This window comes from Daphnia magna, linkage group LG3, assembly GCF_020631705.1.
Source record: "Daphnia magna isolate NIES linkage group LG3, ASM2063170v1.1, whole genome shotgun sequence".
NCBI lineage: Eukaryota > Metazoa > Arthropoda > Branchiopoda > Diplostraca > Daphniidae > Daphnia > Daphnia magna.
Genome location: NC_059184.1, coordinates 4,999,801 through 5,025,487, shown reverse-complemented (window position 1 = coordinate 5,025,487; position 25,687 = coordinate 4,999,801). Strand labels below are relative to the sequence as shown.

Here is a 25,687-nt window from a genome sequence, read left to right as displayed (position 1 = left end):
ATTTCTTTGTTTCTCTCTCTGATTCTTTCGGGTGTTGGAATTAGTCCACCGTTTCACGCCCACCAAAGGGAACCGATATCCTTCGTAACGCGCCGGAGACTGACGAATGAATGCGTGGAACTATTTGTCTTTAAAAATAAATTTAGCGGCAATTTTTCGACGCGTGAAACGAGTGGAAGATGTCAACGAATCTTGGTGTTTGTCGCTGTTTTCTATCGTTTCCCTTTGTGCATTTTTCTTAGTACTTTGAACAGTCAAATGGTCTTGATCCCGAAATATACCATCGGATTCATTGCGTTAGGCTACTTATTAGCGCTTTTTCTTTATCTCACTTGGAAACAAGACGTAATAATCGTTATCACAATAACAAACATCAATAATTCCGCAGTCATTTTTTTTTTTCTGATCGTGTCAAAAACCGCGACCTTCTACCCAATATAACAGAGTGCGGGAGAGAGGAGGCAAGGTTGTAAGTTATTTGTTTACCCAGATGATCTCGACCAGTCGTCCGCCTGACCTCAGATTCTAACTATAACAGTTCAGATTTTTCTTCAATTTTTTATTATTATTTTTTTTTTTTCACCACCAGAAAAAAAAAAACAACTTGGTTTTGATTTGCGTTTGTGAGCTTTAACTTCTTTATCTTCTTTCCTCTGCATTGATTTTGTAATTCTTTTTTTGGGATGAGGGTTTCCTTTGCGTCCTTTCTTGTTTGGTTCTGTATGACTTGTGCCCAGTTTCTCTCTGCATGAATTTTCTGGCCACACATATTCATGCACTGTGTGCGTATCTCACTTTTCCATTTTTGAAATCATAACAATAATAATAAGTCGGAGAGAACGCTGCCAAGGATAACCCTTCTCGATAGGGGTGGGTGTCGGAGCTCGTGAGATAATCTTATCTTCCCTCTTGTCAGAGTCCCTTGACTTTCTTAGAGGAAAAAAAATAAATGAATAGTGCTCAGACTATAACAGTCTGTAGAGCCAGAGAACGTTTTCGAGGCTTTAAGCAGCATTTAAAAATGAAAGAAGCAGAAAGACGAAGAGGCAGGGCCAGAAGAAGAAGTTGTTCTAGCAGCAAATCCTTGATCTCTACCCTGCAATATCGTGTCGAACAACATCACAAACACCTCCAGCTCAGAGTCTTGCCAACTCCTGTGCAATCACTCTCGCTAAGTCAAGGGGGTACGTTGCAGTATGATAGAATCAGATCCTTGTGGTTGGCCATGCCAATTAAAGGACGAGAAACGAATTAATTGGTTAAACCATATGAAACGGGATCAATTGAAATGGCAATAAATCTTAGAAAACCCCATTCAATTATGCGAACGGCAACAATAGAATTTCATCGACGGTTCCAAGCTCATAAATCTCGTAGCGATACGAAAAAGAAATCAGAAACCGAAGGGAAAAGAAAAATTTGTTTTAAAACAAATCCGAAAACTTTAAAGCGATTTTCAAGTCGAACACGTCGTCGGGTGGGAGGGCGTTGCTGTACATGGCGGTTTCGACTTAAAATAATGGGGAAATTCATCGGCAAACCAACGAGGATATAAAACACACGCACATCACGCACGCTGACAGCACCCCGTCCCCCCTTTCCACAACTTACAAGTCGAAAGAAAAAACACATGTTTAAGCCACTGCTGCAACCTGTTCCCCGTCGTGAGCATTCGTGATGTGAGTGAGCTAATCGCCATGTTTGGAATCGCTCCAGTTCGGCTTCTCGACACCTTTTGTTTTTTTCTTTCTCCCCAAACACACCACTGCCATAACACGAGAAACAAACACACACATTTAAAACACGACGTGTTACATTTGTTTCGTGTTATTGTAATTTTCTTTTTGGAAGAAATTCCATTCCACTTCACCTGCGACTGTACGCAGTCACATGTCGATGAAACCCGATCGGGCTTCAGCATACATGAAGTATTAAATAAGTCTATATAGTAACTTAACTCAACAACAACACTAGCATAATGCTAGAGAGAGAGAGAGAGGAGTGTTAAGCACAAAAGTGGCGTACATCAGTGTACAGACTCCATTACATGCGACCGCATACACAAACATACCAATCCATCATTTTGTAGGGAGGGAGTGGGTAAAGCCTTAGCGTTTTCTTTCGAATTCCCTTGCTATATACAATCGTGCACGTGTGTTGTTGTCGTTGTTATGCCTCTACAAGCCAAACTGAATTTTTTTATATATATATTTTTTTATGCTTCCCGAAACAAGGGTTGGAGAAGAAAACAAGAAACAGAATAAGGGAACGAAAATTTTAAACGAGAGCTGGAGATTTTCGTGCCGGACATTCCATCACTGCCGGGCGGCAGAGAAATGAATAATACACCCACTATATAATACCAAACCTAATAAAAAAACGAGTGTGTTGGCCTATGGTTTATATATCCGACATCAACGACTCTATTGTCCAGATCTTCTGACAAATGACTGCTTGATAAACGCAGTAAACATCCAATAATTAACGGGGAATTCTAAGACTAAAAGTGGATTTCTTTCCTTAACGTACAGGCCTAATTACACATAAGCATCATATACGAAAGCTTAGAGCAATGACTCATTTACGGGTGACAATCGTCGTTCACCAAAGAACATTGTCGTTCTACTGGGGTATTCATCTGGACACCGAGGTGTTCAGTGGACTGAACAGTGTCATAAAAAAAAAACGGCAGGACGGCAGTAAAAGATGAGTCCTTGAAGTTGTGTTTGATTTCTTGAAAACAAAAAAGAAGAAGCTTAAAACGAACGATAGGCCTGAAAAGAGACAAGTGAGGGAGTGAGACCCACACATAGAAAGGCTCGTTTAAGGCGCTCGGACGGTGACAGATCTATACGATCTACGGTGAAAACATGCGCAAGTTCAAGACTTTAACGACAGCCAAGGCGAGATGGGGGGAATTTTTTAAGAAGACAGGAGAAAACATATAGCGAGATGAGAGGAAGACTTAAAAACCGGGGCGATAAAAAGAAAAGAGAGAATATACATATAAGAAGACGAAAAGAAGCTGAGGGGTATATAACAGGCTCTGCGGGGGTTCCCTTTTCAAATGTACTGCTCTAGATTCTTAAAGCTTCTTTCATTTGTTGTTTTTTTTTCTTTCTTTCTTTGTTCCTCTTTTTAAATAACCCTCGTTCTTTCTCTTCGCGTTTTAATGGCACACCCGAGAGGGCCGAATTGCTTTGCTTGTTATATGTTGAATGGTGCTCCGTTTTCGGGTAACGGGCGTTCCATCAGCACTTTAAAGTTCAAACACCAAGGCATCGAATCAAAAATGTGCGCGTTTTTTTTGTTTTGTTTTTCAAATGTAAAGAGGTTGGATTTGCAGCGTACGCAGTTAGCGTTGTGACTGCGGACTTATGCCATCTTGTTTTGTTCCAATTCAACAGTTACAGTCACCTTGTTTTCACTTGGTATATAGTTAACATGTTTCCTTACTGACTTAAACAGTCTGTCGCGTCACTTGCCAACAATAGAGGCCTGTCGAGTTTTAAGCAAGTGCAAGAATCACAGCCCTATACGCAAGGAAATAAAAGAATTTGTTGTTGTGTTACGTGGCCGCCCTGTTGCCGCCGCTGTGATGGATTGCGGGTTTTGTTTTGATTTGGTCTGAACTATTTAGACGGGCACCAAGTAAAGCGAGAAACTAAAGCCTGTACTCAACGAGAGAGAAAACAACAAAAAAAAAGTGACAGCACTAAGGCAAAGAAGGGGAGTTTATGGGTTACATTCAGCTGGCTGGAACAAGTGTGCCGTTCATTTCTTCAACAAACTGCTTCAGTTGCGGTTAATTGACAAAAGACTTTTCTTGTTACACGTTAGCCTTTGCCTTCAACTCCCCCCTTTCCAATTAAATTTTCGCTTTTAAGGTTTTCGAACTTTGTGAGCCGCCCACATGTTGAGTTGTTACATTTAAAAATGGTCCTTGCGTCTTGATTTTTTTTAAAGAGAAATAATACGCATTAAAAAAAAGCGACTGACTTTGTCAAAGTCGACTAGCTGGATGGCTGGTTATCGCACGTCTATCTGTCCTTCCATTTTAATAAGGAATCCTTCGAAAAATAAGTTCACGGACGAGCAGCTGATAGCTGAGAATATACAAGCAGCAGCAAAGCGACGGCTTCGACCCGTCAAACTCGGGAGCACATCAGCGAATCGTTCGTCTCGTCGGCAACTGCTGCTGTTTTTGTTTTTCAGTTGCCAAGCAAAATTGAACCGTCATCCTTGTGTACACTCAAGTGTCAAAGTGCGCTTGATCACGCAGGCTTTTCCCTGAGTCTTTCGTTGATTCAAAAAATATATATATTCTGTTAGCAATTGGGTATGTCGGGCATGATGCAACAGTGCTAGTACGTTCGCACTAAACATTTGGCATTTCTCTTTTTCTTATTGAGACATCGTTTTGTACTTGGCCAGCGAAATTGGATTCTTTTATCGTCGTACTATCATCAGCGAATAGGCCTGAATGATTACTTTCTAATATGCTGATGAATAAATTTCCAAATAAACACGACATCAGTGAAATAAGGCCAATTTCTCAATAGAAAGATTAACTTTTTAACTGCCATCTAACGAAGCATAACCGAACCGCTTGATTTTACCAATCTCTTAAGTGAAGTGAGCTCTTCTTAAAATCATTACGTGAACTGCACTGATTGAAAAGAAAAAGAAAGAATGATGATCTGTAGCTTGTACAGCATCCGTGTCAAAATATACTGGCCTGATGTTGGTGATGCTGTTCTAACGAAGAGATATTGAACGATAAACATCCCCCTTTCACTTCCTCGTACCCCACAAACATAAAAACAAAAACAAAAAATCAACTAACTTCAACGTCCGGTTATTATTTATAGAAGACGGTGAAGGGTACCCACTTGACCTCCCGATCACCCCATAAATTCAGCCAGCTTGTTCCTTCCTTCCTGTTGTAGTAGTAGGTAGGGCATGTACCGCCGCGGTAGGTCCACTATATCTAGTGTCCGAATCGACGTCTTCCCCCCTTTATTTTTCGATAGCAATCAGCCATAATAATCATAAGACACTGCTGGCCCAAGCCCACCGGAGTAGGGGAGCAGGAAAGAATGTTGTTCGTACATGGCCAGCCATCCCACCGAATAACCGAGTGTCTTCTTCTTGTTGCATATCAATTCTTGTCTACGAACCCAAACTTTCGAAAACCACGAAACGAGTCGTCGAAAGAGACAAATCAGAAAGGGGAGAAAAACGACCAGAATGAAGAAAAAAAAAATGTCCAGCAGAGAAAGTCGCAAGCGTTCGAAGAGAGGAGCGACTGACATGCTCATTAATTCACCCTCTCACCCCATCTCTCTCTCCTGAACGCTTCGAACGAAGAGCAGCAAGCAGGGCTCAATCCTTCTGCGTGACAGACGCTTATGCAGTTGCATCATTAATTAGCATACCCACCTGGGATACAAACGGTTGCCTGTTAGGGTGGGCATTCGAAGCCATTTGCCTGCATGGGACGATCGTTTGGTTTTGGTTCGTGTACGTAGTCAACGCACGGCCGACGCACAAAGAAGAAAAACCAAAAAAATCCAAAGCTTTTCGTCGTGACGAAGAAAAAGAGATAGGCAACAACTCCTGTCCGAAATCCATGTTTGATCAGCTCTCGACACGACCAACTGCCTAGATAAACAATCCGTGTTCCTACTCTGTCTTATTCGGCTTTTTATTTATTTATTTATTTTTTGAAGTTTTTCTTTTCTTTTCGTCTTCTTTTGCTGCCTGCCAGATGGAAAGAGAAGAAAAGAACTGAAAACTATTGGATGGACCTGCATTCCGGCCTGCCGGTTGACGAGGGACACCCGGGAGAAATGATGACAACAACAACACAGAAAAGGTCATCTGGATAAGGTAAAACGACTAGGAGGCAGGAAAAATAAAAGCTGGGCATTGATGAAATGACTACGCGAAGTCCGACAGTTCAGGTAGAGAACGAAAGAAACTTTCAAGAGAAACGAACCGACAGGTGAAAAAAAAAAAATGCGAGTGTGTTGGGACCAATGACAAACGTGATGACTGGAACTAGCGTTCACCAGTCAACACAAAACGCCGACGTGTGAAGAGGCCGGCACTCCGACGGTGGCCAGCATTAAGACCAACGTCCACCAACGAGAGGATTAGACTCATTGGGCTTCTCCCATTCCTTTTTGTGTGTGTGTGTGTGTGTGTGTGTGTGTGAGTGTTAGGAGAGGGGGGACTTTTACACATTTGTCTGTTTGTTTTGATGCATCACGTCATGGAAAGAAAAGCAAGAAGTGGAAGAAGAAAGAGAAAATGTTGGGATGCGGTCAAAGAGCCATCGTCTTCTAGGTAAAAGAAGACACCTAAGAGAGGATGAAAGAAGTAGCTATGATCGTTCAAGCGGATAGAAATCAACAACATGCTAATTGCTTCTTATTTTCCTTGCCCTGGTCCTTAATACTTTTTGCGATGTAAGCGTTCAAAAGGTAAACAAAATCATTTGTGCATGCTGTTTTCGATGGATGGGATTTTTATGAAATGGTCTCGGCACCTTCTCACGCAACATACCCGTAACAAAATAAAGCATACATAAAACAACAAAACGAAACTATGCAGTCTACACTTTTGAACGGCTGCATCTCCTTGAATGGAAAGCTTTTGTTTGATCCTTTTTTTTTTTTCAGAAAAAAACAAAACAAAACAAAATTGGCGGTCTTATGGTTTTCATTGACTATCCCCGTTCAGTGTGAAAAGGCTTAATATAGAATAAGTACCTCTCGGATAAATAGCGTCTGAATGGCATTGGGATTTTTCACGCACGTTGCCTTTAACTGGTAAAGAATCCTATGGAAAGTGATCATTCAAGTAAAAAAAAAAAGGGGGGAAGTGTAGCCAAAAAAAGATTGAAAACGAGTGGCTTTGTGATTCGCATTGTGAACGGTCGACGGAACTCGTTTTGGGTCGTGAATAAAGAAGCTTTATAGTTCTTCCTGGTGATTTGCGTTTGGATAGAAAGGAAAAGAATTAGTACGTTTCTTGATAGGAGAACGAATGAAAAAGTAGGAAACAGTTTCTCGTGTGACGATTGGCTTTTTGGTTTTGATTTTCACCTTGTTGCTTTTCCCATTTTTTTTTGAAATATGAAATCTACGTAGCCGAGCAGATACACTCCTCTCGAGTTAAAAGTCTTGTATGTTTCTGTGAAAATCAAGATATTTCTGGTCTGCGGGTTGAAATGAGATACAAATCTTTAGGAAGGTTATGGAGGTTATTGAAATCATGTCTGACAAACACGAACAAATAACGGAAGGACAAGTTAAAGAGGATTCCCAGCATTATTGACATTTGGGGTCGACGCTATTAATGGCTAGAGAAAAAAAATGGAATAAAGAAATGGCGAAAAATGACGAACTTCGCTAATGATGTGAGTACAATACGTCGCATCGAGCGCATGTAACGTACTTGTACGACGCACCGACATGAAATTAATGATCCATCCGTAAATGCGGTAATGAGATTCATCCGATGTGTCCCATGAAACATCTGTGGGGTTTTCATTTCGAGGGGGTTTCTCTCTCTCTCTCTCTCTGTCTGATTTTCCTAGCGCGTTGTAACCTTCCTAGTACATTGTAACCTCTCTGTAGAAACTGCGTACATCTTTACCTATCCCTCTTCCCCTCCTCCCCTCTTATTTATTTGTGTGTTAACGACGCGCCCGGATATGTATACGGCAGCCCGACCATAAAACATATCGAAAAAGGGGAATAAACGTCGACGACGACTTCTCGGGACACGAGGTACGTTACGAGCAGGGACAGTTAACATCGCAACTCATCTTTGTTTGCTTTTAAGAACGGGGGAAGAATAGAAAAGAAAAACTACTGGAAAAAGCCAGTGAGAGAAGAGTCTATTCAGTGCGGGCCTACTCGTAGAATGGATCGATAGATCAAGACAAGGGCTCAGCTCAAGATGTATGGCCTTAGTAGCTGTGTTTGTCAGTTCTTCCTTCCATATCATTGGGGACACTGAGGGAGTGCTTAAATGAAGATTAAAGTAACTGTTTTAAGATTCTCGAGCTACTTTTTGGCTCACCTCCTTCCGTTTGTGTTTTGTTTGTTTTTTCGTCTTATTATTTTAGGAAGGAAATGGATTTGTGTTTGTCTAGGGCGCGGGTTTTGAACGAACCCGACCGGAAGAGTTACGGCGCCAACCGACACCTGTATGTGTGCAGCAAAAGCGCAGATTGTGACCGGGAATTGTGTGAGACGATGGGTTTGGTAAAGAACTATAGCTGAGGCTACTCGGATGATAGAGGTCCGCTCTTTAAACCTAGGCGCATATCTCTGGCGATCTTTTCTTGTGGGTGGAGACTGAAAAAGAAAGAATGAGGCTATATGGAGGAGGATGAATATATGGACTCCGGAGAGATAGGCATCAACTGATGGCAACTGCTAGCACACGAAAAAAGGAAGATAGAGAAAACGGAGAATGGGAGAAAAGGAAGTCATCGAATGATCGGCACACGAGGCAATTTCAGTTGTCCGACACCAGGAAGTGAAATGGTGGTGAGTATATTCATGCCAGGATGTTTTTTCTGGACCAGCCAAGAAACTGAGAAAAATAAGAAACACATTTCCTCGAATTAGATGTTGTCATTTCCCCCTCCAACTGCCATCTTTATCCTGGATTCTTGTTTTGTTTTACAGAAGAGGATCTTGCGATTTGAAAATTGGCAAATAATCCGTGAGCCAGTGATCAGGGGTGTGGCGAAAACGCAGGAGGTTTGGGAGGAAATACGTCGTGAGCTCTACAGCTGACACGGATCGATCGGCCGAGTAACAAACATTTTTTTAAAAAGGGCAGCGAAACCTGTTTTCTTTAAACATTTTGTTCGAATAAACTTGCTATATAGCCATAGCTTCGCCGTGAATGTCTATAACGGGAAAATATAGCGGAACACCCACGTTGCCGTTCTCTTGGATCCCATGGCATCTCAAACGACACACGCATATTTACAGAGAGGACAGAGAGGACGGAGAGTCCGCGGGAAAATATTTCTCCAGTCCGGTTTGATTTGTGATGGGCGCCCAGCTGTAAAAAAAAAAGCAGCAAAAGCCAAAGAAAGGAAGAAAAAGAGGGAGAAGGAAGTGGCTCGGGGTGAATTATCGACACTCATTAAGAAAGAGACGCGGTCCAAAGTGTAGACGTCGCTCTTTTCTTCTTTTCTCTCTCTCTTTCTTTTTTTTCTATTTTTCCTTGTGTGAGTGTGTGTGTTTGTCTTTCTTCCTTTCTCTTTCTTTCCTTTTATTTATTTCCCTATTCTTATAGCTGTTGGGAGCTACGCGAAGAGGCCTCAGCTCAAGCCAACGGCAGCTCGTATGGAAGAGCGAGAACAACAACAAAAACAAGGGATGAAGAATCTACGAGAGGGGACCCCGAAAAAAAAAAAAAGGATGACAGCCATCAAACAGGCCAACAGCAGCCACCTCTCATCTACTCGCTTCGGCTTTTTTTTTTTTTTGGTTGTGTATGTGGAAATTGTGTGGAAGGTACAGGGAGAATAAAAAGAAGAGAACTAAGGGGGGTTCCAAACTTCGGTGCGCCTCCTTCCCACGTGACATATGAGACGTGGAAAGCACGCTGCAGCACGTAACGAGGGAGCGCACATCATTTTCGTTCCCGCTGGATGATGCGCCCACCAACAAACGTGCCCCCCCACCCTAAAAGTTGCCTATATTGTAGAGAAGATGTGGTAGATGTACGCCATCAGCGTCAGCCTATTATAGTGGAACCAGATTAATAACGCACCGATCGATATGAAAAGAAAAATTCGATTTTTGTAACCTACAAACAAGCATGTTATAATGCTGTTTTTATTTTGCTTTACACGGAGTAACCATTGACTTAGACCATCTATAGGAAGACGTTTGATTCGATGAAACTGATGACATTTTTTTCAGATGGCCTATAGCCTCTGCCCGATTGGTCCAGGTGCTCGCAATCTCGTCTTGGTGGTTACAATAACTACGTTTACCTTTGTGTATGTAGTGAATTTATAAAGGAGGCCTACTACTGTAAATCTGTAAATCCAGAATTCCCTTTGGAAAAAAAAAATTCAATAAAAGGTGAGGTACGTTATTGAAAAAAAGGGGGGCCATGACACACAAGAAAACCTGTGAGGCGGATAAGGTGGGGTGAGGAGGAACAATACATAAAGAGAGAGACCAACCGATGTGTAAAGCCTCTATTGAGGCCATTTCACGCCGGGTTGCCCCTCCACACGCCCCTCTGATCATTGAAAATGTGCTTGCGAGCTTCCATGTACACTCCCTCCCTCTGAGCTTTAACACTATGGCAGATTGGGGGCAGCCCCTCGTATACAAACCCCATACACTTATGAGCTATACACACGGTGGAACACATGCTGCGTTATTGTGAAAAGCAGCGGCGATGAGTTTTTATGTCTCTGTTAAGGTCTTCATAGACTATAATGCAACGCAAACCTTACGCGAAATAAAAGGGGAAATGTTTGAGGGCGAAGGCCAATTTGTTTATGGCTAAAACAGAAACGAGCGAATCTATTGCTAACGAATGTACCAGTGCAGCTATACGTATAATACCGAAGAAGAAAAAAAAAACGGGTAAGTTTCATTCAAATTCAAGGAAACAAGCCAATTATTCGGAGGTTGAATAGGACAATGTGAAATGTGTGCCAAGTCATTGGGTTTGGATGGATAAGCGAAAGAAGTTTGAGATTTCGTTTTCCGTTTGTTGTTTATAACACACGCGGGGGGTTAATGACGTTTTAATAACGGGTTACTTATATCCGATAGGATTCTTTATCTGCTGTATATACCATTGAATAAAGAGAATGCTTCTTAACATGAACGTAGTGCACACTTTACGCTGCAATGCCTATCATCAAGCAAACTCACAAAAAAAAGGAAAGCCATAAAAAAATTGAAGCGGTTGCTTTTAGCAATGCTGATTATACACAAACGGAAGCCATTGAATTACAAAAGATTTTTTTGTTGTCCTATTACAGGCTGAAGATTTTACTTGTATGAATACAAATGGCATATATTTTCTTTTTTCTTCGCCTTTTCTTGGCATTTGTATTCTATAATAGTACATCGTTGGCGTACTGTTCGAAAAGCTTTTGGCGTTGTTGTTCTTGTTGCTGCTGTTAGGGCAACTAATGCTGTTTGCTCTTGTGCCCGTCATGTTATGTATTATAGTCTAAACTAAGGTAGTGAACAGCAACAACAGACGAGCTTGTCGACATGGGCCCTTCCTGAATCATGTCTATTGAACCGGCGGGGTCTATGAATAGATGAGAGGGTCCATTATACACAATAGGGCGCTCAGCGAGAGCCTCTTACGATGGAGTCCCTATATACTGAGCAGATACATACCCTCCAACATCATATTTACAGAGAAAAAGCTGAACAGGACAAAAAGACAACTATAGAGGGAGACGGGAAAGAAGAAAAAAACGGCCAACGATGTCGAATCGACAATACAAAATGTGAAGTACTTGGCTATGCTTTTCGCTCCTGATTTGTAATAGATCAACGACCAAAGTGCCCCTCCAATGTGGAGAATGCCATTGATATAACGAAATGAACATTCTCTGCTGTTGCACTGTTCATTCACAAGAGCAATTCAGACAACAAGAGAGAATAAAAAGTTAATCTGTTGCAGTATCTTCGGTAGTAGTATTACGATTTCAACAAGTCGACAAGTATGCCAATAAAGCCGGAGCAATAACACGATTACAAGCATGAATTAATCAACTTCAGAGAGAATGCTAACATTCCATTTTATTCTGGAGTCGAATGTTATATTGTCTAGAGAGAAAGGGGAACATAAAAAAAAGAGGGGGACACGGGAATCGAGAGCTATGCTGGAACCATTACTGGGAGCGTAGGAGTGTCAACAGAGAGTTGTAAATAGTCCCGCTTGCAAACAAGGAAAAGGTCTTTAGTTCAGTTATATTATTGGGATAAAAGAATAAAGAGTTAAACTGCAATTGGAAGATATGGAAGAAGACGAGTAAAATTAGGCCACAAGCAAAAGGCTCAAACTAATATTCCAATAATCTCGATAACGAGTATACTGTTGTAGAATGTTTGAAAAAAAGATGGTTGGCCATTCTGCTGTGGCTGTATAAATGTAAGAGATTGAGAGAAAAGAGCAGCACAGATATAGTGAGGCGGGGAAGAATAAGGAGAAGAAAAAAATGGGGAAAAAAATGAAGAAGAAAAAAAAAAGTACACACAAGAGCAACCGCCCCACATGACAATGGATGATGTTTGCTGATGGACCCCAATGGCGGCGGTCAACACTGGCTCTACAGCCCCAAATTCTACGTACATCTATTAGACTACCACTGCTGCCTTTTTTTTTCTCTTCTCTTCTTTTGCTCTTTCTCTTTTTTTTCTAGTTTTTCCTTCGTCTTTCTTTTATGAATGCTATTTAGCCCGAGCTAGCTCTCTTTCTCTCTTTATTTTTCCTGCTAGGGAAACATCGACCAGCATTTTAGCAAAAGTACATACATTGTCGTACCACGGAGGAAAGAAAAAAAAATGTTTAGCCCTCATATCTTTTCTCTTTTCGCCTCAACATACAGATGCTTTCATTCACAAACATTTCGCCCTCTCTTTTCTAGATCAACGGTTCCGTATGGCCTCGATCTATAGACATAAATATACTCACTGAATTCAGCATTTTATTGAGTTCTAGCCCATATAGTTTCCTACCCAAAAACTGATGCTGGCACCACGAGTAAGATTCATGTGGAATGCGTGTTTTGTCTTAGATCCTGACGGGCAAGCTGTGGAGAGTGGCCATCTACAGTACGTACAACTGCGCGTTAGATCAAATTTCTCATTTGAAATATACTTCATCTTTCAAAGATAGATGCAGCACCCTTCACCTCTCGACTCTTTGCGTGAACAAGACACTTCACACATCTATTTCGCTAAACTGTGAACCATTTACTAAACGTAAGAGTGAAGCTCTTTCAGGTTTATTTTCTTCGAATGTAATTCGTTTTGATAATGTGTGGGGTCTCGGCTTTATTGACTCTATTATAGAACGTGATGAAATAACGGCCATGTTCTATGTAGGGGGCTGCTGATGACTACGCGGCGCAGGAGCATCAGTGTGTTGACTTACCAGGGCGTTGTAATGTTGACATGGTCCTGATTCATCAAACGGTGGCCCTTTTTTTTCGACCGCATGTCCTAACCTTCCTTATAGTCCCTGTCTATACTGCCCAACAAGGCAGCAGCACGAAAATGTGTAGAAGCTACCGCTGCCGACAGAGCAAACTAACCATACATACACACAAAAGCGCAGACCAGCAAGAGGAAAAGCTTCGATAGTGACCAGCTGTTTTGTGAATTGCGACCGAGATGACAAAACGTCATTTGAGTGGCCGAAAACAAAGCAGATGTCAATTTTTGAAACGAATATTTCAATGACATCACGACGGTGCTAAGCAAAATTGGTCTGATCATTATCTCCCGTTGCCAGAAAATGTCACATTTTATGCGTCACGTTATCTTGATAACAAAACTCTGTCATTCACACCAGTTGTGATTTTTGTGTGCGTTTTAATGATTTCGTGGAATCCAAGAGTGTTATTAGCTAGTTTGCTATGGTGAGAATGGTTTTAAGGGCTTCGGTAAGCCGACATACCTGTTGCTGATGATGGTAATTGACAGGCGAGTAGTTACTGCAGTAGGCGACGTTGTACAACATGATTCCAACACTCGTGAATTTGAGTTAGGCTATTCAAACAAGACGCTGTGCAGCAATGATTTATTTTGAAATCCGCGCACTCCTCGCAAAAGGAATGCAAAAGACGATCGCGAAGTGGAAGACTCTTTTTTGTCGATCAACTGTTTTTAGCCAGTTCTTTGTTTTTCCTATGATGTTTTTGCGTTTGAAGCACTGGGTGTATGGATTTACGTTTTCAACTGACGACGGACAATAGACAAGAAACGTCAAGCGCTAAATGCGTCTCTTCACGTTGAAGAGGCGGTGAAATGGAGACGGTTCATGAACGGGATCTAGTTACCCGCCTGGTCGAACTCTGCGTTTTTAACGCTGCTGTCGTCGTTGTGCAGCGTGAGTCACAAGTTGCTGCGTGACTGTTCCAGTTTCAGCATTTCATGGGCCCGAGGAGCGGAAAAAACACAACAATAAGATGCACACACTCAAAACAAATGGCTCAACAGAAGAGACTGGATGTTACATGCACACAACGTTGACCCGTCGTTTATCAATAGGAGAAGGAGGTGAACGCACTGGCGCAGCAAAGAACTGGTTCAATTGTGTACGATGAGATACGAAAATAAAAATTCTTGTTTGATGCACAGGTCTGGCGATGTCTGTTTTCAACTGCTGTATCGTCTTTTCAAGTTTTTCGTGCTGGGATAAATAAACTGACAACACACAAATGCGCTCGATGATGTCTGAGATGATGTTGGTTTGTGTCTTACTTTTTGCTGTGTTCCTTGCTGGCCTCTTAGTCCGACACAACTGCAGGGAGGTGGAGCACACCGTCCGGCATTTCACCGTTGCCGTGTCATCAAGCTGGCCATACCTCTCTGGGGGAATCGACCAATCGTGCCGCTTTCCGTTCCAGTGACGTTTGCATCATATGGGCGTGTCGGCAGTCGGGCGAACCTATCCAGTGCTCCGCTGTCTCTTTAGCCTCCTCTTCCACAAAATCCATCGATGCATTGTTGTTATTTTGTATTGTAAACGATTGCGACGACGGCTTCGTGTATGTGTGTTATCCAGCTATATATACGCCTTCTTTTTTTTCCTTTGTGGCATTATCATCGAAAAGTTGTCTTATGCCCTCAGATATGCCCACGTCTTTTTACTTAACAAAAGACGTGACAAATGCAATTTGTTTTGCAATGTTAGATGTGCTTTCTCCGTCTCCCAATGATACGAAGATGCAAATATAGTTAAATTGAACCGTTAGACACTATCGTTCAATGTAAAAACGCCAACCATGGAATAACAATCTGATCCTAAGAGAATTACGGAACCCAAAAGTTGATGAGAAAAATAGAAAAACATGAAGAAAAAAATGCGCTTCACTGTGGTCTGACTTGTTTGGTGGCCTTTTTGTTTTCATTGTTTTCTCATCACATCTTTCTTTCACAATGGTAAACGAAACGGGCACACTATGTTGGCGGCCCGGAAGACTCCGTTTCCCGTCGCTTACATATATAGCTAACCTTTTGGGTTTTCGACGAAATGAGAAAAAAAAAGACTACATGCAAAGAAAAAACAAAAAATTAAAAAAAAGGAAAATGACGACAATGGGGCATTTGGAGGGACAGCAACAGAATAAGAAACCCGAGATGAAGAAAGGGGTGACCTCCGTAGCGGGTATTAATATATGAGATATTTTTATATGCGCACATATATCCATACGAGCTGAAAAGTACTGATATGATGCACAGCACACAATACAAGTGACAGCAGCTATAGCTATATATGTATATAAGTCTCCGATGGAACTATCGTAGCGCGCGTCGCGAATAACAAGCCGCCATGACCAGCATTGAATCCAAAGTCCAAAGACAGACTTCCGGCAAGCTATCGTTCCATCAAAATATAGCCTACTATATGCGTGCATTTCCTTATCGCCGGTCGTATAGGCTATATAAGAAGAGCATCGTTGAACACATCTCTTTTTGCCTATCGTCTCTTTATGTAAGGCTACCAATATGGCAGACATATCACCCATATGAAATGTACCAGGCTATTATATGGCTATAGGCTACATATACTTTTTGAGGATTCTGATAGCAGTCTTGTGTCTCCCCCTTGTCAAATGGCAGGACCCTTACCCTCTTGTAAGAAAAGAAGCTCGATTAAAGACATTGTTTCGTGAGATGTGTGTCGACGGAAACAACATCAAAGGCTTCTCTTTTTTTTTTCTGACTCGGGGAACGCAAGTTAGATCGGAAAACGGCATACCATATTCAGCCGGATAGCAGAGAATGCAACTAATACGCTACGTTTCCAGCTGGAATGTGTTTTACGAACATTGACAGTCTTTAGAACGCACCGAAGTGGAACAAAGAAGAAGATATCCTATCATATCATTTTTTGCCTAGACTAATGTGCGCAATTGCTTATACAGAAAACAGATATTTACGTCATCCACGCAAGGTTTTACTCGACGAATTAGTAATTATTTCCATAAGGCCCTATAGAGGGACAAAAGGACTAGTTTGTTGTTATAAGCCAGCAGACTAAAAAACAAATAAGAAACGACAGCAAATTTATCGAGTTTTAAGGCTTGGACTGTTCTTGGGTCTGTTAAAAACATTTGAAAACAAAAAAAAAAAAAAAAACAAAAAACGAAAACAATTTCCGCTAATTCCGACCTGTTAATAATAAATGCCCTTGGAGAGTGTGAACAATCCTGTGTGTGAAGAAGGGCTGTGCTTGGCATTTGAATGACAGGTGTCAGGCACGCTGGGGTCTACGATCGACATGAGCACTTGTATCTCACCCCTCTATTTTTTCAATCCTACCATTTCTACGCTGGCTGTCCAACCCCTTGCCACTTCAAAGAGGAGGATAACGTCTAGGGTATTAATATTGGCTAAGGAGGCCCTCCCACCGCAGAAATATTGTGCATGTGACTGAATATGTGCTGATGTTGACATGTACGCATCACTCCAGTAGAGCCTTGATGTTTAGTTCTCCAGTGACGAGCACACACTCGGATGCATATACCTAGATGTATAGACGCGCTAATTGCTACCAGCAGCTCGATCCCAATGCCCATGTACACGACCCTGTGTGGGAGTTGCTTTGGGCATTAAGTTTAGGTCCCAACAGAGAACGATACGGAAACTGCTGGATTTCCTTTGCGATTTCATATTAGTAATGCCGCCAAGAGCTGACAGGGTCACGTGGATCGAATGAATCAAATTACAAATTTACTTAAGTTGGCTACAAAATGTCAAAGTAATTAAAACGGCAAAAATTGCGTCCAAAACACTATGCAGATCTTTTGTTTTATTTTGCAAAGATCTATACAAAAAGGTGAAAATACAAAAACTAGATAAAAGTGATAGTATTAATAGGCTACTTTGTTCGTTGTAAAAACAGGGGTATGACCGATCGCCTTCATTATACACCCACATAACATGCTGTGCATATTAGTCTACATATAGATGGAAATGAAAGCCTTCAACTCAGCAGCTGTCTTTATCAGACGTTGACCGACAACAGAAGCCACCCAAGTGTTGGAGATTAGGGACTTCCAAAATACTCGGCGACGTTTAATGTGGCCAATTCAATCGAGCTGTTAATAATACACGCCATACGCCGCCAAGCCCTTCAGTTGTTAAGAATTTAGATCATGAAAATAGCAAAACATTCAGAAAACTAACTCGTTGGTTCTTCTCCCTATCCTAGTCTCTCTATATTGTATCATTTACATGAAGTTCTCTAATTAGTTCATTATGAAATAAAACAATTAATCGAACTGTTTACATTTGATAGCCTCATCTTGTGTCTGGTATAAACACTGGATAATACATGCCATATTTGCGTATATCTGGAATCGGCTTGAAGAGGAAGAAAAAAACAGTTGAATGAGTAGGAGGCGACGGGAGCTTAAGCTGGCGACGGGTCGTCGAGCACCAGACATCAACGCTTTACTACAGTGGGATGCACCGAGAGCGGTTAATACTTTAATGAGTGCCCTCATGGACTATGGCTCACAGACTGAACAATAAGTAAATCCTCTCTGTTTCTCTTTTTGATCATCCTTTCTCTTTTGAAAAGACGCTGTTTCTTTGTAAACTTGCTCATGAACACACCTCTTCAGCTCCCCAAAACACTCCAAAACAAGATAAAGCTATCAAAAAAGGTACGTCGTAGTAGCAGCAATGGAATTCATCCTTTAAGACACATAACGTCTAGCAGAAACATGGAAACTGCATTTCGGGGCTGAAGTTTGGTAGGGCATTCTGCATTTGATTGTAAGCCAACAGCGAACGAAGCTTAATAAAGTTGAAAATGTGTTATTTACTATATATGTATTGTGAAAGATTTGATCATCCTTTATTTCGACACAATCCTTCAAAAGCAACGCAGGCCTTCCATTATTTTCATGGACAAGAACAACGTCTATGTAGACTACATGATGGCCTATAGTCTCTGCGTGGGCTGGTAATGTACGACCGTTTCAAAGATTTTGGAATATCGAGACATGTATATGGACATCAGGAATTTGTGTTATCTATATTTTTTGGTATTCGGCTCGATTGCTCAATTCTTTCTGGTTTCCGCCAACAGCCATCTATGCTGTGAGCGACGACACACATGATGCGCACGTTGTTTGCGGAGGATAGCAAAACGCCAAACTTAACGGCTGTATATAGTTCCAGAGTACAATGGCGGTTTAAATCGATACAATCACAGTTTGAATGAAAATATATTTTGTATTCTGTATGAGCATATACGACTGGCCCGTACTCCACATTATTTGTCCCTTTGTTATTTTTAGAAAAAATTGAAACCTGTGGGAAAAAAAGAGGAAATAGTCCAAGAGTAGGCTATCCATCAGTGGTGGCATGGAAGACACGGGGGAAAAATAACAGAAAAAAGTTTATTGAAGTTGGAAAAAAAAACATGGAATTTTCTTAGTCGAATGAAATGGGAGGGTACAGGAGGGCGGGTCGAAATGGCGACCGTGAGCATCGAAGAGGAGGAAACGAGGCCATGTTTCAATTACCTAACTCGGACCCACTGGGAAACAAAGAAGACATAGCAGCAAGCGAAGGGCAAGAAAGGGAGATAGCTGTTCGTTCGACTGGTGTGTTCGTTGGATTTTACACGATGACCGCAACGTAATCGAACGTGACGTGTTCAGCCAACTGTAAAGGAAGGAACCAGGATCCCCCTTCTCTATTCTTCTGTCTCCCTATACGGTTCTTCCTCGTCGCTTCTCGGGTTTACATCGGACAGGACAACCGACAACATTTTATCTCCTCCCTTTTTTCAATTCTACTCCCAAGTTCCATTCTTATTATTTATTATTTTTTTCCATTTTACTGTTTATGCTTCAGCGACGCATAATATTTATTTCTTGTTTTCCAATAGGATGGTGAATCAAATACCTCTTTGACGGAAGGATTAAATCATTTTGAAGGTGAACGAACTTGACTTTACGGTTTTACCAATTGCTTAATGCTAATCAATGGTTGATGTGGAAATTAAGTCAATTATTCGCAAATGGCAATGCTCAGATAGAAATGAAAAATGGGCTTTAAAAAATTTCGGATACATCCGACAGCTGAATGACACAACGAAATGATTCCCTTGACAGTTTACACAAATTTGAAGTTGATGGATAGGCTAATGTTAGTAAGTCGATCGCGTCATTTTGTTTTCGTTAGCCAATGGATACAGCTGAATTCATTCAACAACGATTTTCCGTTGCCTTCGCTGTAAAATTTGGCTGGTCACATACACATTTGGCTGACGGACATTGACTTTGGTTTTCTTAATGATGAAGAGGGTCCACAAGAAGGATGGCATCAGGTATCGGGCGTCGCTGATGGCTCGTTAAATCTAGCATCGTCGTTACTATGGAAACAATGGGTGTATACCATCACCCCCAATATCGTTACCACAGTGTATAATACACAAAAGTATATGTTGTTCCTGTTGCAGTACATATAGTTGCACTTGCACTCAGTTCGAAATGGTTGTTTTACAAACCATCTGAAATAACGAATTCTTAACCCAATTTCACCGACGAATCCTTTTCTTAACTCTTCTGCTCTATGCGGAGGTCAATGAATTCGCACATATATTTATTCCTTATTATATGTTACGATAATTTCGCCATATTTCAGGAATATCCATCTTAAAGGAAGCAATAGAAGATACAAAGATGGTAAAAATTTTCGATTTCTGGCCGCATCCGAGTATAAGCCTTAATCAAAATCCCCCCCCCCACCTTTTTCAGATTTTCCAGCTAGATGACTTCTTCATTCTTGCTAGATGGCGTCTTGACTTTTAAGGCTTCTCGATTCTCAAGGTGGTTTTCTCTTATACGTTTTTGCACCTTTCAAGCAGTCACGCCGAAAAGAGTGTCAGCTTTTAGGGGATGTAGCCTAATGATACGTATGACTGGCCAGCTTTCAAATTGAAAGTATTCCATTTTAGCCGCTGATAGGGAAGATGTTAGAAAAAATTTAATTGGAACACCATGTAACATTTAGTGCCGTCTAATGGTCTACAAAGTAACACATATAGGCTACATTTAAGTCGGTCTACAAATTAAAAATTTAAAGTCTTTTCAAAACTAAACTTGCGTTTTATTTTAAAAACGAAACAATTAACAGGAAAACTAATATTCCAGCCGGAATCAGCGTTAAATTTTGAGTATAGCGTGTGTGTTTTTATTAAGTTCTAAGAGAAGTCGATTTTTGCAGATTTTGACAAAAATGAGAAGGCTTCCCACTTTTTCATTTTTTCCAAAATTTTAGATTTTGTAAAAAATACATGATTTCGATTCGTAATTAAACGACAATCACGATACACAAGTTCTTTTTAACGTGAGGCTTATGGTTTTTGAAATAAACGTAGAAAACGGAGCGACAATGCTGGCGCGCCAGCAACGCGTTGTTACTATTTATTTCAAAAAAAGCTTGCTTGTTGAGAAAACTATTTTAACCACACTCAGCGTGAATTTTTTGAAATCATGGCGTGCAATTTTTAGCAAATTGGAAGAAGTAAATTAATTGAGAAAATTTTGAGAATTAAGAATTAAGCCCGACCAAATAAGACCTATATTTTTGATTTTCTTTTAAAATACTCTAAAATGCAGAAAACTATATAAGATAAGATTCAAAATTCAACGAGCATCCCAAATATGCACTTTTTTTGCATGTGGCACTTCTACTTTTGAAGTAATAACAATTTTAAAACCATTGGCGCTATAACATTATGCTTGGTTTTTATTCAAAAACGACACAATTAACGGGAAAACTAATATTCCAGCCGGAATCAGCGTTAAATTTTGAGTATAGCGTGTGTGTTTTTATTAAGTTCTAAGAGAAGTCGATTTTTTCAGATTTTGAGAAAAATGAGAAGGCTATAGCCTTCCCACTTTTTCATTTTTTCAAAATTTTAGATTTAGTAAAAAATACATGATTTCGATTCGTAATTAAACGACAATCACGATACACAAGTTCTTTTTAACGTGAGGCTTATGGTTTTTAAAATAAACGTAGAAAACCGAGCGGCAGTGCTAGGCACGCCAGCTATATGCCTTTTTTAATCCAGAAGAAATAACGCTGACATTATGAAGTAAATGTACGGAATTGATCAGAAACACGGGTGATAGAGCAAAACTTTGCCCATAATTTCGGTTTTTACATATTACTCTTTTAGTGCACCAAACCCTCAGCCTATCTTACCAAGCCACAGACATAAAATGTAATAACTTATGTATTTTCTATTTTGATCTTAGGCATCGATGTTTTTAAATTTTTTTCTAACCTAAGAACTATTTCGGTTGGGCATGGTACTTCTCGATTACAGAGTCGAAAAATGCTTTGCAGTTGATCTTGGCACCCAATTTGGCGCATAGAAGAAACGCTCCAGACATTTTCCGATGAAGAGAGTAAGTTTCTTGTGGAGGAGGACACAGACGATGAGAAAGCATAACTGGAATCAACCTAAATAACACAATAGAAAAATAAAATAAAATAAACAATAAACAAACCAAGTTTTCTAATCCCAAACCCAACTAGTAACACTTTTTACGTTCTTTTCTTACTTTTGCACTCGCCGTGTAGTATCTTGTGTCCCGAAATCGAAAGGCTCGTTATGTCGAAATGCCTCACCAAGAACCATTACAGCTTCAACATGGGCATCTTTCATTACCTATAAAGAAAATAAAGAATTAAAAAGAATTTGCTTTTTTTATGTTTCTGCTCAATAATGATTTTACTATACCTTGCTTTCATATCCTGTCAGAAATCCCAACACTTGAGAGTATTCAAGAACTTGCTGGCGATCACCTTTAGCGGCCCCTTCAATTATTTTGATATATTTGTTGACAAATTCCTTTGAATACTCTCGGCTTGCACCAAAGTCAATAAGAATTACCTGTGGAAGATTAGAGGTTAAGTCTTTGCTGTAGGATTCATAAGCAAGTGATTCTGAAGGTAAAGAACAATTACTTCTCGAGTCAGCGGGTCATACATGAAGTTGGCCCAGTTTGGATCGGTTTGCATAAAACGGAACTGGAACACCTCGATAAGACACAGGAAAAGCATTTTCTCTGCCACATCATTACGAGTTTCTTGGTCCAATTTCATGCATTCTTCCATTGAAATCCCTTCGACAAATTCCGATGTTATGACTTGTTTTGTGCTTAAATCGTCTAAGCAATAGAAGGTAATGAATGAAAGTTCAATGGCAGTTATCTTTTTTCAAGAGATACCAATGATAGCAGGGATTTTATAGTACGGCATGTCTTTGACCAATTCTGCAAATTTCCTAGCACATTCGGCTTCTCGTAGATAATCTACCTCCCAAGCCAATTCAACTTTGGCTACTTTAATAAATTCTTCCATGTACATTCCTGGTTAAAAGAGAATGGGTAATTCAGTTCTATTCAAAATATTCGGTTTCCAAGCATACCTTTTGGAATGATGTTCCACATATTCATAATAGCCACCAAGTTGTTGATATCACTTTCTATCCCCTTTGCAACTCCAGGATACTGAATTTTCATAGCTACCTGACGACCGTCAAGGAGCGTTGCTAAATGAACTTGACCTACGACAAGAAAATAAGAGACAGATTTACATACCATTTATAAAATCAGGATGGATTTATTATATACCAATAGAAGCTGCGGCAAAAGGCTTTTCTTGAAAATCTTTTAACTTGCTTCTCCAGTCAGGCCCGAGTTCGTTAATCAAAACACTCTCCATTTGCCGAACAGGCATAAAATCAGCTGACTGTCTCACTCGCTCGAATATTTTCTGTAGCTGCGGATTGATGAGAGAATCGTCTTGCATGCTTAGCATCTGTCCCAATTTAAGCGCAGCCCCCCGTACTTTGCAGAGAGTATTCACAATCCTATGAAACAATAGGTATCAAATGGAAAACAATCGGAGTTTTCATACAATTTACCGTTCAGCATTTGCATCGGTTAAGAAGGGATTGGAGCCGAGTACGGTAGTCACATTGTTTTCTGTCGCCTGTGTTTTATTCATGCCAAGTGTTCGGCGAGAAATCTCCGCTAAGGCTCCCACTCCCAAGCCAGCCGCCAAGCTTCCATATGAAACTATTCGGCCGATTCTTGAAGACGGAACAGCAACTTCACGTGATGTTTCGCTCAACTAAGCAACAATTAGCCACATCATTGAGGTAAGTTAGTTAGCAGTCTCACTACGCAAATTAAAAACGCACGAGAAGGGTTTATATACTTTAGGGACTCGATTTTTTTTGGCAACAGGTGGAATGGGCACATTTGGTTTTCCAGGTTCCACCGCATTTCCCGATTTTTGTTCAACATGTGGCTTGAAATGAGATTTTACATCTGACTTTTGAAACAACACTGGAGATCTGAAAGCTGAAGAGGTAGAGCCAGAAGCAGATAATTCTGAAAAATAAAAAAGTAGGTGGCAGAATTATTATTCACAATATGTGTACATCTCAGTAATCATCAAGAACAAATGTTGTCATACCTTTTGATCCTTCAGGCATCTTCTGGTTTCTGAGGAGGTTTTCAGGTTTTGCGAGAGGAGAAGCATCACAAACAGTGGACTGTGGGGGGGTATCCAAAGGTCCCCCATTAGTTTCATTCACACGTTCTGGTTGTTCCTGAGCCTCTGTTTCATTAAAGGATTTTCATAATTCAACATGTACAATAAACCAGTCAAGACAGGACCAAGCTGAATTCTATGTAAGTACAATGACCATACCTGGGTTTGGAAATGGATCTGAGAATATTTTTGCATTCTCCTGTGTAGTTTTCGAGGGCTGAGATAGATTAAGGTTTGTTTTCATTAACTTCTGGGCTGCTACAGAAGTATATTTTTTAAGACCCTCCACTACAGCAAATGTTCTTCCTGCAACATCTTTGACATTCTTAGCTATATCTTCTGGCTTGCAACTTTTGACAAATAAATTCTGCAACTGGGGGCGTGAAGAACTAGAAAATGCCCATGCTTCTCTTAGCTCTGCTTCTGTGATATTTGCTGCTGCTCTTGAAACAGCATTCAGTCCTCTTAAAATTACAACAAAATCTGTTCCTAGAAATTTTGCCATTTATCTTTTTAGCACAGAAATTCTGGCCTTGCTAAGACACACAAAAAAGTTTTAAGTTTTTTTTATTTAGCTCACACGAAAACGTCGAAATTCTCAGTCGTGAGACCCTGTAACTACTGAGAAAGTTGCAGTTTTCTATAGCTGTATGATGTTAAACCGGTTCCTCGTGCAAGTTATATAACGTGTCAGTCATGTTTCAAAACATCAAGAATTCAGGACGTCTGAAAATCATTTCTTGTTGTCTGCTTACATGTACCAGGACACCAACAGATGGCGTCTGTAAACTTGTTTTGTTGTTTGGGAAACAGCTGACACTAGTTGTTTCCATTGTTCTGCTTCGAATACATTGACCACGAAAAGTTGACGAGAAGAGTATTATTTCTCGAGAGGTTTGTTCATTTTATGTAAATTAAACATATATAAATCTATATCTTCTGTATTTAAAAAAAACGCTTCAGTTAAAAAAGGCTGATGGAATGGGTCGCATATTTCTGCAACACATTGGAGGTATGCGCCTCTTTTCCTGCGCGGCCTGCGATACTTTTTTGACTAATCGAAATGAACTGATTAGTACACGATTTACTGGTGCGACTGGTCGTGCTTTCCTGTTCAACCGAGTCGTAAATCTCAATTTCAGGTAAATAATCTTTAGTCTTTGGATAATCCCAATTTTTTAACTCTTATTTTTGTACAGTGAAGTTCAAGATCGTGTCATGTTGACTGGGAGGCATATGGTACGGGATGTTTCATGCAAAAACTGTGATGCAAAACTTGGATGGATCTATGAATTTGCCACAGAAGAGAATCAGAGATACAAGGAAGGAAGGGTGATCTTGGAGCGAGCCCTTGTAACTGAAACAGATGGATTTGAAGAACATATGGGTGAAAGTTAAAATCTTGCTATGTCAAAACATGTTTGTGTATGTAATATGTGTGTCCTTTTATAATCATTTGCAGTATATTATCAGCAGTTCTTGAGTTCGTATGAAACATGGTTGGAAGAGAAATTTATTTCAAATTTAAGTGAAAATACAAAATTTGTTAGACTTAAAGTTTACAAAAAGGAAGACTGGAAGGAGTGCGATTTATTTTCAGTTTTAAGCCATTTCTCCGTTAACGTTACCGGAGCTCCAGTAAGATATTTGGATCCCTGCAATGCAGTGGTTACCCCATTTTATATATATAGAAAATCAGACAGGGTTCTTAAAGGGATCGAAACATAGCCGTATCCAAGTTAATCCTTCGGAGACCTACGCCCTTTGGCGGTGAAAAATATGGAAACTGAAAGGTAACGAAACTGGCGGGCTGACTGTAAACTGTTTTCACTTTT

At 40.4% G+C, this 25,687-nt stretch overlaps 3 protein-coding genes across 3 annotated transcripts in view; 1 reads left to right on the top strand and 2 right to left on the bottom strand.

Annotated features, from left to right (window-relative positions):
- The window catches only part of LOC116919388 (eyes absent homolog 1), a 40,145-nt gene extending 25,599 nt beyond the window's left edge, over nucleotides 1-14,546 (bottom strand). The window contains exon 1 of the mRNA XM_045171509.1: nucleotides 13,708-14,546. Coding sequence (XP_045027444.1) covers nucleotides 13,708-13,770 — 63 coding nt within the window. The 5' untranslated portion in view covers nucleotides 13,771-14,546. The remainder of the gene's footprint in view (nucleotides 1-13,707) is intronic.
- Nucleotides 14,547-21,501: 6,955 nt separating this feature from the next.
- Nucleotides 21,502-24,540, bottom strand: LOC116919722 (atypical kinase COQ8B, mitochondrial). Its single transcript, XM_032925737.2, has 11 exons — nucleotides 24,012-24,540; nucleotides 23,775-23,918; nucleotides 23,514-23,689; nucleotides 23,218-23,426; nucleotides 22,925-23,163; nucleotides 22,720-22,857; nucleotides 22,520-22,660; nucleotides 22,257-22,459; nucleotides 22,030-22,182; nucleotides 21,851-21,957; nucleotides 21,502-21,749 (listed from the first exon to the last, which is right to left on the bottom strand). The coding sequence occupies exons 1-11, from the start codon at nucleotides 24,355-24,357 to the stop codon at nucleotides 21,578-21,580; spliced, it is 2,028 nt and encodes a 675-aa protein (XP_032781628.2). The 5' UTR covers nucleotides 24,358-24,540; the 3' UTR covers nucleotides 21,502-21,577.
- Nucleotides 24,541-24,601: 61 nt separating this feature from the next.
- Nucleotides 24,602-25,409, top strand: LOC116919723 (protein yippee-like 5). The gene is made up of 3 exons (XM_045170510.1): nucleotides 24,602-24,746; nucleotides 24,816-24,994; nucleotides 25,052-25,409. The coding sequence occupies exons 2-3, from the start codon at nucleotides 24,834-24,836 to the stop codon at nucleotides 25,248-25,250; spliced, it is 360 nt and encodes a 119-aa protein (XP_045026445.1). The 5' UTR covers nucleotides 24,602-24,746; nucleotides 24,816-24,833; the 3' UTR covers nucleotides 25,251-25,409.
- Nucleotides 25,410-25,687: the final 278 nt, after the last annotated feature.